General features: G+C 46.6%; 1 protein-coding gene across 1 annotated transcript in view; it reads right to left on the bottom strand.

Annotated features, from left to right (window-relative positions):
- LOC138164941 (ubiquitin carboxyl-terminal hydrolase 24) overlaps positions 1-13,257 on the bottom strand; it is a 151,523-nt gene that overhangs the window by 32,535 nt on the left and 105,731 nt on the right. Inside the window, exons 40-46 of the mRNA XM_069092923.1 lie at positions 10,534-10,725; positions 9,858-9,975; positions 7,068-7,212; positions 4,929-5,048; positions 2,947-3,072; positions 2,510-2,608; positions 1,193-1,275 (exon numbers count right to left, since the gene is read on the bottom strand). Coding sequence (XP_068949024.1) covers positions 1,193-1,275; positions 2,510-2,608; positions 2,947-3,072; positions 4,929-5,048; positions 7,068-7,212; positions 9,858-9,975; positions 10,534-10,725 — 883 coding nt within the window. The remainder of the gene's footprint in view (positions 1-1,192; positions 1,276-2,509; positions 2,609-2,946; positions 3,073-4,928; positions 5,049-7,067; positions 7,213-9,857; positions 9,976-10,533; positions 10,726-13,257) is intronic.

Below are 13,257 nucleotides of genomic sequence, written 5' to 3'. Positions count from 1 at the left end.
GGGAAGCCTCCACCTCCTAAGGTCTCAAGGGGCATCTCAGCAATCTCTGCCCACGGTTCCTCTGGAGCCAACCAAGCACATTCCATTTCTTGTTCTGACAGCTCTTCAAATACTGGAAGACAGAAAACACTGACTCACCAGCCCACTCTGGAGGCAAGAACGTTCTACTGGATCTAAGGAAATGACATCCATCCTCATTCAATCTAAACCTGTAAAAGTGGCTTCAACAAAGCAACTCTAAGAACACAAGCCATCACAGGTCAGTGCTATGACAACCCTCAAAGCTCAAGTGACCAAGGAGACACTGTGCTGGGAAAGCTGCTAAGAACTGCTCCTCCCTTGGTCTGAGTGTGGGACTGTGTCCCAATCTGGGGAAACACTTATAAGGTGCAGAGGGCCCCAGGGACAACAAGGCAGCAACGTCTACTTCTTCAAAAGGTGTCCACGTAGAAGATGGATCAGACATTTTCTACCTGGCCCCAGAGGCAGAGCCAGAAGCAAAGGAAAGAAGCTGCAAGATACAGGTCTGGGCATGAGCACTAGCAGCTGGCCATCAATGGAACACTGGGCCGACCACTTGTAAAGTACAAGAGGGCAAGTCAAGCAAAGTCTGGAGAAGCTAGCAGAGTGCAGTAAAGTGGCCTTGGCAGTCTCCTCTGCCTCACACACTCTGAGTCAAGAAAGAAGTCAATCACGAAGTTGTAATACTTAATCTGAGCACGCAGTTACTTTTTCCTGGAGTATAAAATGTGGTAAAAATGATAATTAACAATCCCTTTCCAATTTATTCCAAATTGCTGCTGCTGTAGGAAAAGGTGAAAAAAAATATTTTATCTCAAAGTACACTGATAACAGAAACAGAGGAAGGGAACAAGTCTCTATTAAATGCCTACTATGCGCTAAGTACTTGACAGATGTCGTGTCATTCGTTCATTCCTCACAACAGCCCTTGGAAGGAGGTGCATTTTGCAGTTAGGGAAACAGAGGCAGACAAGGCTAAGTGACTTGCCAAGCAGCACACCGAAATTTCCTGCTAAGTCAGTATTCTTAAGAAATATGCATTTTATCCTGCCATTTTTGCTTAAGATTGTGACCGGGGGAAAATCTTTTTAAAAAGCCCTAAAAGCATCATTAGGAATGTGTCAGTGCAGTGAGATCTTAGAAGCACGGGCTAAGTCAGGGACCCACCAACCTGTGAGGACAGTCCTTGCATAGCTTCTGGTCAGAGTAGATTCCCTGGAAAGTGTTCTTAAATATCTGATCTCGACCAATTTTCTGTTGAAAATAAAAGTTTAATTTTAGTTGTGTTCCCTGCACTTCAAGGTTAGTGTTACTTACTTGGTTCTGCTAAAAAAAGTTATTTCACTGTACCATCAAGGATGTCAATAATGTAAAATGTTACACACTGGGGACAAGACAGGTAGCTGGTCTGAACCCTCAGCCTGCAGTGCGGAAGGGTGGAGGCGACGGAGTCACCACAAACACTGAGGAGGGAGGCCACCATGCCAACCCCGCCCAGTGTCTGCTCATACACCGTCCATGATCACCAGATCACAAGCGGCAGCTAGACTGGTGCCATACACCTCTGAGTTAGGTTTTTTTTAAATTTTGTGCAAAATTTCTCAGAGTTTTCCAGAACTGAAATGAGGTGCCTCATAATAAACTGACTTCCTCATCACAGAAATTACTCAAGTGAGGGCTGTACTTACTATTTGTCGAGGATATTAAGGAGGGAATTCCTGAACTCAGAAGGGAACTGGGCAAATAATGTCTATGTTTATGTCCAACTCACTGTTTATTTTGGGGGGGGGGATTATAAATTTATAGTTTTAGATTAATAGTCACTCTATCAGTCTGACCATAGGGTGCTTTAGCACCTATCTTGCTTTGATAAATCCTGAGTATAACACACATAGCTGGTGCTGGTCTTCAGTTTAACAGTTATCCATTTAAAAAAAAGACAAACAAAAACTCATTTTAGGGGTAACAGTTTCTGTTTGGACCAACACGGTAAAATCAGTTGTTAGGTTCACTAGTAATCTCTAAGGGGAAAAGTACAACTTAAGGAGAAGGCGCATGTCCTTTGGTGGGGCGGGGGTAGTAAGAAGAACAATGAGTCAGAGAAGCCGGGGGAAGAATTCTGAGGCTGCTGCCGTCCCTCCCCAGAACTCGGTCTGGGCCGGCCTCGATTATCCTGACGGTCCCTTTGAGCGCCACATCTAGTGAGGCGTGCTGCTGTTAGCAGCCGCTGCCTGCACGGAGCACCCAGATGTTTCCATGTGATCCTTAGGACAGCCCAGGACCTAAGGAGTGCAGGCATCATGACCCCCTTTACGAACAAGGACACCAAGATTCAGAGAGGGGTCGGAAGCAGGACGCGGACGGCAGCCTCCCTGGATCCGGAGCTCCCCTGCCAAGGCCGGCGTGCTCCCAGACTCAGGTGTGGACCGTGGTCCTACGCAGCCTTTTGAAGGTAAATTTTTAAAACTGGAAAAGGAAGCTTCATTACCTTGAGGTGTTCATCCATCTGATCGATGAGGCTAGTAAAGAATTCATACGCATCCTGCTGTTCTCGGACATAAAGCTCTTTGTTCCACATCTTGAAAATCTATTTAAAAGCATTAGATGTGTAAAGAAAAAAAATTCTCAAAATCTGACTTTCTGCATATCTACCCTTTGGTTTATATGTGCAAAACAAATAAATGAATCCTGCAGCAAAGGAGTGAGGGGCGACACAAAGCCCCTTCTGAAAAGGGAAGCTTGCCTGCGGGCCAAGATGCCACCCTTACCCCCCGTGGGGCCGAGCCATCGCTGGCGCCACCGGGTTCCTTGTCAGAGGGACCAGCACAGCTGTCACCTGGCTAGCAGAGGGGTGAGATGCACAGCTCTGAAAAGGCACTCCACTGCACACTAAAGGAGGAGGGTAAACCTGCATCGGAGAAGTACCTTCCAGAAGTTCTCTGGCACGTAGTACTGCAGCTTGCTCTCCATCAAATGCCCAAAGAGGGACTGGACTTGATAGAACACACTGTCATCTGGGTTGTCCATGTCGTCATCGACAGAAAGTAAAGCCTTCACAAGGAGAATGGAGTTAAACACAGTGACCTTTTGTCTCCCGCCCCCCAAGCCCTTACCCCAAACACGCAGAGACAACCTGCAGGGCCTTCTGCATGGCCACAAGTCCCCCTGGGGTCGCACTGAGCCTCATGGCTCCTGATTCTGGATCTTTCTTACTGTTTAACAAGAGCCTCTTGAAAATGTGCCCTTACTGTAGGCTATGCCTGACACAGAACTGGAAGGTTCCAAGGGACCCCGAGACCTCTGCTTGGGATTTCCACTGCAAAGGAACTCCGCCCACTCCCCTCATCAGCATGACACTTTCCCAACATCTGTCCTTTGAATGGCCCTGCAACCTGTACTAAGAGTTCCTGGTTCTGTCATCTGAGGCCTAACACAATGGGTTTAATCCAGGGTGGGCAACCTGTGGCCTCAAGGCCACATGTGGCCCTCTAGGTGGCCTCAGGTGCAGCCTTTTGACCAAATCCAAGTTTTACAGAACAAATCTTTTTATTCAGGGGATTTGTTCTGTGAAGTCTGAATTCAGTCAAAGGGTCGCACTCAAGGATCTGGAGGGCTACACCAGGTTCTCCACCCCCGGTAATCTCTCCCCTTCCTCCACATGGCAGATCCCCAAATACCTGAAGACAACAATCCTGCCCCATTCTTCTCCCTGCTCTGAACTTTTTTTCTAGGCTAAACATGCCCAGGTCCTTCAAATAACTTCCTATGTCACGGACCCAGGGCCCTTCTTCATCCTGGCTGCACACGCTCCTCCAGACTGCATGACAAGAACAGAGGGCGGCAGGATCTCCTTGCCCTTCTCCTGAACAGGTTCTGTCCCTCCAAATGCAGCCTAAGACTGAGAGATTTTGGCTTCCACATCACACCGATAACTTATGATGCACTTGCAGTTCACTAAGCCCTCCAGATCTTTTTCAGTATGACTGCTGTCTATCCATGGCTCTCCCATCTTAGGTTTGTGGATTTTATTATTATTTTTGTATCCAATGCAAGATTTTATTATTGGACTCAGGCAAATGTTCTAGTCTGCTAAGACCCCTCCTGGGTCCTGACTCTCATCCTGCTCTTGGCCCCAGCATTTATTCCAGGTTCTGATGAATGGGCTGGGGTACCTGTAAGCACTCAGCAGGACTGTCAGGAAGACGGCTGGCCAGGTCTGATTCTCTCTGAATGCACCCTGGTCTAATGCTTCTCTCTCCATCCCCACACTGGGTCAGGAGCCTTGCTGAACTGGGACCCAGAGATCTGGACTCTTGTCCCAGATTCCTCACTTTGCACCCCTCACAGTAAAGACCAGCCAAGGTAACAGACAGAAGCATTTTGGAAAATGGCAATTAAGGTGGCTGCAGTAACAGTGAAAGGATCTGTCTAGACTATCATTGGGAACGGCAGCATCACTAGACGGCAGTAGGAGCGGGCCTAAAGTAGGAGGCCCTGAGTGCAGACACCACTCTCTTAGCTGCTCATCTGAGGTCTTCAGCAAGACTCCTAAACTCTCTTAGCCTCCGTTCTGTCATCTGACAATGCCAAAGCACCTTTCCAGCTCTAAATCTGCCTTAGACTCTCAGAGACTTACGATTACAGAGCATGTGGCCATGGGATGCTAGGGAGACCCCAACGTTTACTCTGGAATTAGTACATGGAGACCTGCTGTTCAAGGCAGTGTTCACAGCAACAGAAGACAGGATGAGACTTCTAAAAACGTGCCAAGACTGAGTTCTGACCTCCTGTCTGAAGGGCGCCCCAAATGCCCTCATCAGCTGTAGCTCACCTCCACCCTTCAACTACACAACTGTTTTCAGTCAGAATATTAGCAGTAAAAACAAATGGGAAGAGAGGGAAATCACCTCAGGAAGACCAGGCTGCATATAGAGCTGCTGGAAAACCGCGTTCATGTAGCAGGTAGCGCCTCCATTCTTGAGCCCCACAAACCCCGAGAGAGAACGGCTGTCCACCGGGGGCAGGTACTGGGGAGGGAGAAGAGAAAGGACGGCATCAGCAACACCACCCCAGAAGCCACTTCACGCCTCCTCCTCTGGGAAATGGGGGCCCATCCTTAACGCAGCCTCGTCCCAGCTTTGTTGTGGGCAGAGGCTTTGAAAGCCATCAAGTGCTCAGGATATGTGAGTCACGGTGGTGTTCCCAACTACAGTTATAAATTCAAAGCGTCACTTGAATGGAATTCCTTCTAATTCCACATTTCTCTACAAGTGCCATTACAGAAGCTATTCTAACAATGGCCAGGGGAGCAGAGATCTTCCCCAAAACTCCAAAACTGAATTTACAAGACAAATACACTGGATCCTCACTTCTAAGTGACTTGCCAAAGGTCACACCGCTAGTAAGTGTTAAGTGTCTGGGGATGGATTTGAACTCAGGTCGTTCTGACTCCAGGGTCAGTGCTGTATCTACTGAGCCACCTAGCTGCCCCTGGGACCCTCACTTTAAATGTATTTTAACATGGGTCTGGTTTGGTGTGGATCAATACTGAAGCCCAGCTTTGGCTACAAGAAGGGCAAGATAATGTCTCTGGGACACTCTTCCCTGGAGGATGGGGCCCTGAGACACTTGGCTGGGAAGGGTAGTAATGCTACCCCAGAAAATAGTAAAAATGTGAAAGAACTCATAATTTTTGGATTTGTAAGAATGCTGAAATGACCCCAAACAAAGGCATTTAAAATAAATTTCCAGTTTGGAGGCTGGCTCCCTTGTTTTCCAATCAGACCGTGCGTGCGTGTGTGTGTGTGTGTGATTTTCCATCTTTTTCAGTTAAATCACAAAGATTCAAATATCTTATGGAATGTAACGAATGACATCACTTAGGGAGTTTAGGAACATGAAAATCTGTCAGAAAGTGGAGCTAGTGGAACATGGAGAGGGCAGTGGAGCGATGCCCAGGGCCTCTAGTACTCTCTGGCTGGGTGGTTCTGACACCTCTCCAGGACAAAGCCACAGAGCAGCCACTGGTCAGTGCTGGCAGCCAGCCCACCAGGTCACCGTGCATCGGCTCAGACATGTCTTCCCTGGCTTTCCAAACCCATCCTCCTGGACGCACAGGAATGTGACACAGCTTAATACAACATAGCCAATAATTATAAACCAAAAAGGCGAATGAACTCCAATCTGATTTCCCAGTCTTAGATCCAGAATGCGTTGTATTAATGCATTTTTCTATTCACATTGGTTTCTGACCACATAAACTACTTGGAAAATTTTTCAGGAAAAGAGGTTAAACAACAGGCCAGACCGAATCCACATCTGGGCTACGATTTGGCCCGTGAGATGGATGTTCCTCCAGAAACAGGTATTAAGTTCCTACTGTGCAAAATGTACTTTTGCAGAATGATTTTTAAAGACATGTCAAGATAATTTATTAATGGCTTTAATGAAGACGGTCAGTTTGGCGCCCATCCTTTAAGTGATCCTCCTTTCCACTTCTTAAAGGTTAAAAGAAAGCAGGGAGTGATGCAAGGGATGCCCAGGATTTCACTCTGGCAGTGAGCCACAGCGGTGTCCCTCAGTGCCTTACAGCTAACACCGCGAGGATTTCATTAATGTGACTGGCTAATGGTTCCTACTAAGCACCCTCTGTGTTCATAACATCACACAAGTGAAAGATGAAAGAGCATTTCTGTCATTCTATGGAGGCAAGGGGATGGCATAAGCCTCCATACAGCACCCGCCATGTGCCGGGCACTCTGTCAAGTGCTTTACATGTAGCATCTCCTTTGAACCATCTAACAATCCTGCAATGTAAGTACTGTTATTATTTCTATTTTATAGTTGAGGAGATAGAGGTGAAGTGACTTGCCCAGGATCACACAGTTAATGAGTGTCAAAGGCAGGATTTGAACTTGGGTCTTCCTCACTTCAGGCCCAGGGCTCTGTCCACTCTGGTGCTACCTTGTAATAGTAGCAGCAGCAGTTAGCATTTATAAACCCACATTTCATGGTGAATAACCATGAAACGCCTCACAGATACTCACGTCAAACTCCTTGGTGAGAGCGGGGTCAGGCTGATGGTGCATAGAAAGCAGCTCTTTTGTAATAATCTGAAGATTGGAGGGTGAGCTGTCAGCCAACATGACCAGAACTTCATAGGCTGCCAACCGACTATTCACAGTACTACATCTAAAAACAAATGACTAGTGGTTTGGTTCAAGAACAAATTATCTACTTAAATGTTCTTTAGACATTAAAAAAGAATCGAATCTCCTTATTCCGCCCGGGCAGGAAGTCGGGGGGCTACACAGGGGCCCAGGGAAGCTGACTTGCTGTTTCTAAGTCTGCCTCTCCTGCTGCAGCTCTGGGAGGCTCATCATATCAATGCCCAACTGAATGTGGACCCCTGATCAGCAGGGCGCACTACAAGGCAGAGCTCCTGAGCCCGAGAGATCCACCAGCCTCACCATCCCCACCACCAGCTAAAGAATCTTTTTAAAATCAAATGGCTCTTTGAAACATAAAGCACAGCAGTTACCACTTCCAAAGAAAGATTCAGTTACTGAATACTAGATAACAAACTTCAAGAAAGCCGGGCTTGTCTCAACTTTGTATCTTCCCAATCACTGAAGCCAAAGTAGGTGGCAGGAATTTAAAAAATGGTTATGGAAGGGAGTGATGCAGGAATCCAAGAGAGAGCTATAGCATCCTGAGTGACAATCTAATCCTGGAGTGTCAATAAAAAGGCCTCTTGGGAAAGCAGTCAGATTACACGGAATAGTGAATACATCCCAAGTCAACCACCAAGATTACCATGGCCTATCGCTGATAGAGTCAGCCTGTGCCTGCTTTATAGAAAAAGGTCAATGAGACACAGGAAAACAGCTTGAGGGGACCTTCTAAGGGCTTCCTAAGTAGACTAACTGAACAAATCCTGTGCTATAAAAGCAAGGCAGACACCAGTACCAGACAGCAGCCAGTGCTCTGATACTTTAACCTAAAAAAACAGATGGAAGAAACAAATTGAGAAAACAATATTTCTTACCATTTTAGATAGTTCATTCACTTCAAAGCACAAGGCCATTAGTTATATTACTTAAAAAGGGAAGAACACAGCAGCAGCAGCACTTGCACTTTTACTGAGGAGCTCTAAGCTAGCAGAGGTGATGTGTAACTGGACAGGACACATGCTGTGCTCTCACAGGCTCAGAAGGTCACAGATCTGGCGCTGGAAGGGTGCTCAGAGGTCATTAGCAGAATCACCTCTTTCTCAGTTGAGCAAACTGAGGCTTAGAAAAGTTAAGTGAGCTGCCCCGGATCACAGAGATAAAAGATAAACATCTACCCTTTTAACACTGCATTTTCACCATTCACTGGGAATCCCAGCCCTTGGGAAGGGGCTGGCAATTTGAGCTTCTTTTCTTTTTGATCTGATCATTAGTTACCAGCATGTCCTTCCAAACGTTATGGCCAAGTCAAGAGAGGACAGGGAGCTGAGCTGGACAGAGAAACCTCTGTGATGGAGGAGAAAATAACTTACAGACAGGCAGCCTGAGGGAGCAGGGCAATCCTCGTACGGTGCTGACAACAGTTAACAGCTCCCATTTCAGGAGGGCTTTAAGGTCTACAGACAACCTTACACACCTTATCTCCTCTGAGGCACACAACAACTCTGAGAAACAGGGACTCAGCCCCATTTTACAGATGGGGAAGTCCTAAACTGGGAAAGCAAGAGCCCTGCTTAGGTCCCATGGCCAGCAAGCTCCCAAGGATTTGGACCCATCTACTGTGCCAAGCTGCCTTACAGAGTCACTGATTGTCATAGATCTGCTCCACTGCTTCTTAGAGATAAGCTCAACCTGTCCCTTCATGACCCCATGACAGACGTGTTCTCTTTGTAAAATCAAGACCCAGACTTTATTAAAAATAAGATCAATAAAGGAAAATGTGTCTAAAATAGCTTAGAAGTTAACTCCCCCATGCCTGCAGTACACTCTCACTCAGGCACAGTGACAGAAGGGGCCTCAGAGGACCCATCGAAGAGTCCCTTTGCCATGTTTGTGACAATTGGTCCTCCAGCATTTGTCTGACTACCCTATGGGAAGAAATGTGATATAGGCTCCAAGAGACCAATTTAAAGTCAAAACTGGAGTATTTAATATTAACTTCCTATGGTATTAAAAAGGAATAATAAATATGGCATCATTGTACCTTCTGATTAAGATAGCAAGGAAATACACATATTTAAGAGAGAGCCATCAAAATGGCTACAATAAACTTTTTTATGAAGAAAGAGCTAATCTATACTTATAAGCAAAATTAACTTTTGGGAAAATATCTCACTTTTCAGTGACAATGGATAAATAACGTATGATTAATTTATCTGAATTTACACCACTTGAAGTTATAATGATGTAAAGCAATGGTAACAGATTCCAGCCCAATGGAAATAAGGAGTGCTAATGTAAATCACGTGGCCACTTCAGGGGGTTTGCCATTCAAACCAACCAGGATCTGCCCTAAAGGAGATGGCTTTTAATAATAAAAAAAGCAACAAGAAACCAAAAGCTGCCCGCTGCCACCCTGCTGACACTCCTCTTTAACAGCCTGCTTTCTGAGGTGTAGCCAAGAGCCTCCTGGGCCATAAACAAGTAGAGCTTACGCTCTCATTGCACTTTCTCTGGCTTCCTAAGCAGGGGATCACGGCACCACACAGACCAAGACATCAGGCTTTCACGTGTATAAGGAGTTCTACCCAAAAGTTCATTACACCAGGACAAGAGCTCCAAGTTAGAAGTTTTACCCCAACTGAACACAACGTGCATTTTCCATACTTTGGGTGAAAGTCCTGCTGACTGATGGCAGCACTGCCAACTGGAGAATGACTGTTTAAGATAATTCTAGAAGCCCGGAAGAGGAAGTCATCCAACAGGGGTTTGATAAGCGATGACCCTGCAAAAGAGCACATTATTCACAGCGAGGCCCAGAAGAGACCTCCCAGGCTAGGAAAAATACTGACTTAAATTCTTCTCTCACATTCCCCCAGGCATACATGGCAAGTATGAGTGAGATGCCCCCGCTGGAAAACAGGTCACCTCCACTACTCTGTGGACCCAACCACGGGCCATGCACCAGGAAGGAGCCCCGGACAGCCTCTCTGCCCACCCTCCCGCACGGCCAGTGCCAGACCACAAGTCAGAGGCAGCAGGTGGGCAGCCCAATTCCAATCCCTTGCTCTTCTGACCAGGCCAGGTTTCCTTGCCTAGTAAACAGACCGAAGGAAAATGAGATTCTATTTTTTCCTGCCATTTTAAGTTGTGTTATCAGCCACAAAGGATATATGATATATACCAAGTTTTAAACTGATCGGCACTAAAGATCCAGCTGATTTCCTGCTGCCAAAAGCACCACTTTTCACTAGACTATTTGTAGCCATTCATTTTATTTTCCCAAAATAGACACTAACCTAAATTAATAAATGGAGAATTGGCAGCCCGAGGGAATACTTACCAAGCATTTCTTTTTCTGCTCCACAGAGTGAAAGAAGGGTCTTGATTAGCCTTAAATGCCCCGCTAATAAGATGTTGTCTGCTTCACTGGTTTCGCACTCGGCTGTACGATTAGGCTCAAAATTATCTAGCCAAGTGATTTCATCTTCCAGCATGGCGGCCGGACTGATCTTTAATTGATCCATTTCTGAAGCTAGAAAGCGAAAACAAGTGTAAAAGGATTTCATCGATCAGACCTCTGTTTCAGACAGCACCCTGAATTCGCCATGTCCACGTAGACAGAATCTTCTCCACTGGACCAGCCTGTCTTTCAGATTGCCACTTGTGCCAGAGGCATCACTGTCCCTGGACTTGTCTTGCAATCACCTTTGCCCATCACATTCAGTCAGTGGTTAATTCCTATCAACTGTTTAGCATCATCTCTTCCCACTTATGCCCTCTTCTCTATCCTGGTATCAGCACGCTAGAATAAACGAACTGTTCTTAATGCAAGTCTGAAGCAGTGTACTAACAGCCTGCCTATGTCCTTCTTTCCTTTTCAACGTGTGTTAAAAATCATACCTTATTCTGGTTACTTTGACTACCATTCCCCCCTCCCCCCAGTCAGTATAATAAGTTTATAAGTGGCCCAGCATGAAGGAGGAAGAAAGTTTGCAAGGGAGAACCTACGTGTCACATATATACCATCCTAAAGATAAAAGGAGCATAATTTGCAAACTGTATCATATATTAACCAAAAATCACATCCCGAGAATATATGCTAAATCAGGAGAAACCACGTAGGACTTGCTGTCAGGGTCTTTTGGTCCTAGGACATGTAAGTGTCAAAGAAATTCCAAGCATCTGCAGCAAGACCAGCAGAACACCTAATGGTGCTGATGATTCTGAGGTGACACGGACACGTTAACTTTAACTTTGCCAGTCGTATTGGCAACTCTGAGATAATCTGGACATGATAATGAACTCAGGACTAGGCTAGCACGTAAGAGTTAGTCCATCTCACCCCCAAACCCTATAAAATGAGACTGCAACCATGCACAGGTGAGCCAATCCACAGCTTTTCTCTTCATCTCTGGCATGACCAGACTAGCTCTCTCTCTGTCAGCAGGCAACCTCCACTCCTGCCAATGCCCTGAGTATGCACTGAGGCCATCACTCTTCTGTGACCACAATCTCCGCTTTCCCCACTCTTGATCGCTTGGGGAAGCCGATCAATTCTACACTGTCCCCAACTCTCAGTGTTGACACGTACCATGCCTCCCAACACCTGGATCACTCCTACTATCTTTTTCCTTAGCTCTTCCTCATGGGGTAACTGAATGGAAGCCACAGCAGCAGTGCTGACTGGGTTCGATCCAAATTGACGTTTACTTATTTGAACCACAGACTTCGTGTAACAAGATAATTCTATTCTATTTCTCCCTCACTGATTTCCTATCTCATTCATCAGGGCAGCTGTTCCTAACCCCTCTTCTTTCCTGTTTCCCAGAGCACCTTCTCACCCTCTGCTGAGGACCTCATTTCATATATATTATAAAACAGAAATTCACGGGGAAATCCATTCTCTCCTCCTGATTTCATCTCCCACCATCTCCTGCTTACTCCTGTCTCTACTGACGAGGGCCAATCTCTCTAACATGTGTCCTCCATCTCATGCCGTCCTGAATTCTTCCAGACCGTCCCTATCAGCAATCGACTCTCTGTCCAATCTCTAACTCCTCCCCATCTACTAGATTCTTTCCTGATGTCTATGAATAAACCCACATCTTCCCATCCTTAAAAAAGCCCCCCTTGATCTGATCAGCCTTACTATTACTCTTTATCTCCCTCCCCCTTCTCAGCCAAATGCCTTGAAAAAGCTGTCTGTACTTGGTAACACCACTAAGTCGTCTTCAGCTTGGCTCTCAACACCCTTGTTCAACTGCAACTGTTCTCACCAGAGTGACCAGTGAGCTCCGTCTCATGGCCTACTGAAGTCTCTGCAGCTGAGGACCACCCTTCTTACAAAATCTCCCCTTATTTCCTTGACTACCAGTGCACCTTGTGTTTAACTACACAGTGCATGTATTTACATCTGTCTGCTGAATTTCATGCGGTCTGCTCTTTCTGAGGCTGCATGCGCCTCCCCATCTCCTCTCCTCGCACTGCCCTTCCCTGTTCTAAAATGGACAACTCTGTATTACAGCTGTCCATGGATGCACATTCCTGTCCGACCTCGAACTCTGGGTGGGCAGTGACTGCAGCTTGGGCACTCCTAGTGCCTGAGACAGCCAGGACTTATTAAGCCAGCCAGTCTTCACTCTGCTTTTCCGGTTGTCATTCGTGGGGTGCAAGCTGTGCTGATGGAGAGGCCCCGCTGAGCTGCTTCACAAGGAGACCAGAAGCTCTGTGGGTCCCTCTGACCCAGCACACCAACAACACTGAGCTGTAAAATGTGCCTACAATGGTCACGTCGTCATCCAAGCTACAAAGCGTCCACGTGGCACCTTCCCTAGATGGCTCGCTCTGGCCTCATGACAAGCCCATGGCACAGATGCTAGAGGCTGAAACAGCAGGCTCTGCCAGGCCAGGGGCTCACCCCACATGAGTACAGACCCAAGGCCCTCCCATCTCCAGCCTCAGTCCCCGTCCACATGCCACCCAACATCAGGCAGACACATTCTTTCCCACTTTGGGTAAAGAATGGGGATTAATAATTCAAGCATAGACAAAAATAGCATTTTCC

This window comes from Petaurus breviceps, unplaced genomic scaffold, assembly GCF_028583685.1.
Source record: "Petaurus breviceps papuanus isolate PSGF00001 unplaced genomic scaffold, PetGlider_PUasm1.0 207, whole genome shotgun sequence".
NCBI classification, from domain to species: domain Eukaryota; kingdom Metazoa; phylum Chordata; class Mammalia; order Diprotodontia; family Petauridae; genus Petaurus; species Petaurus breviceps.
This window is presented reverse-complemented; position numbering and strand designations above follow the sequence as displayed.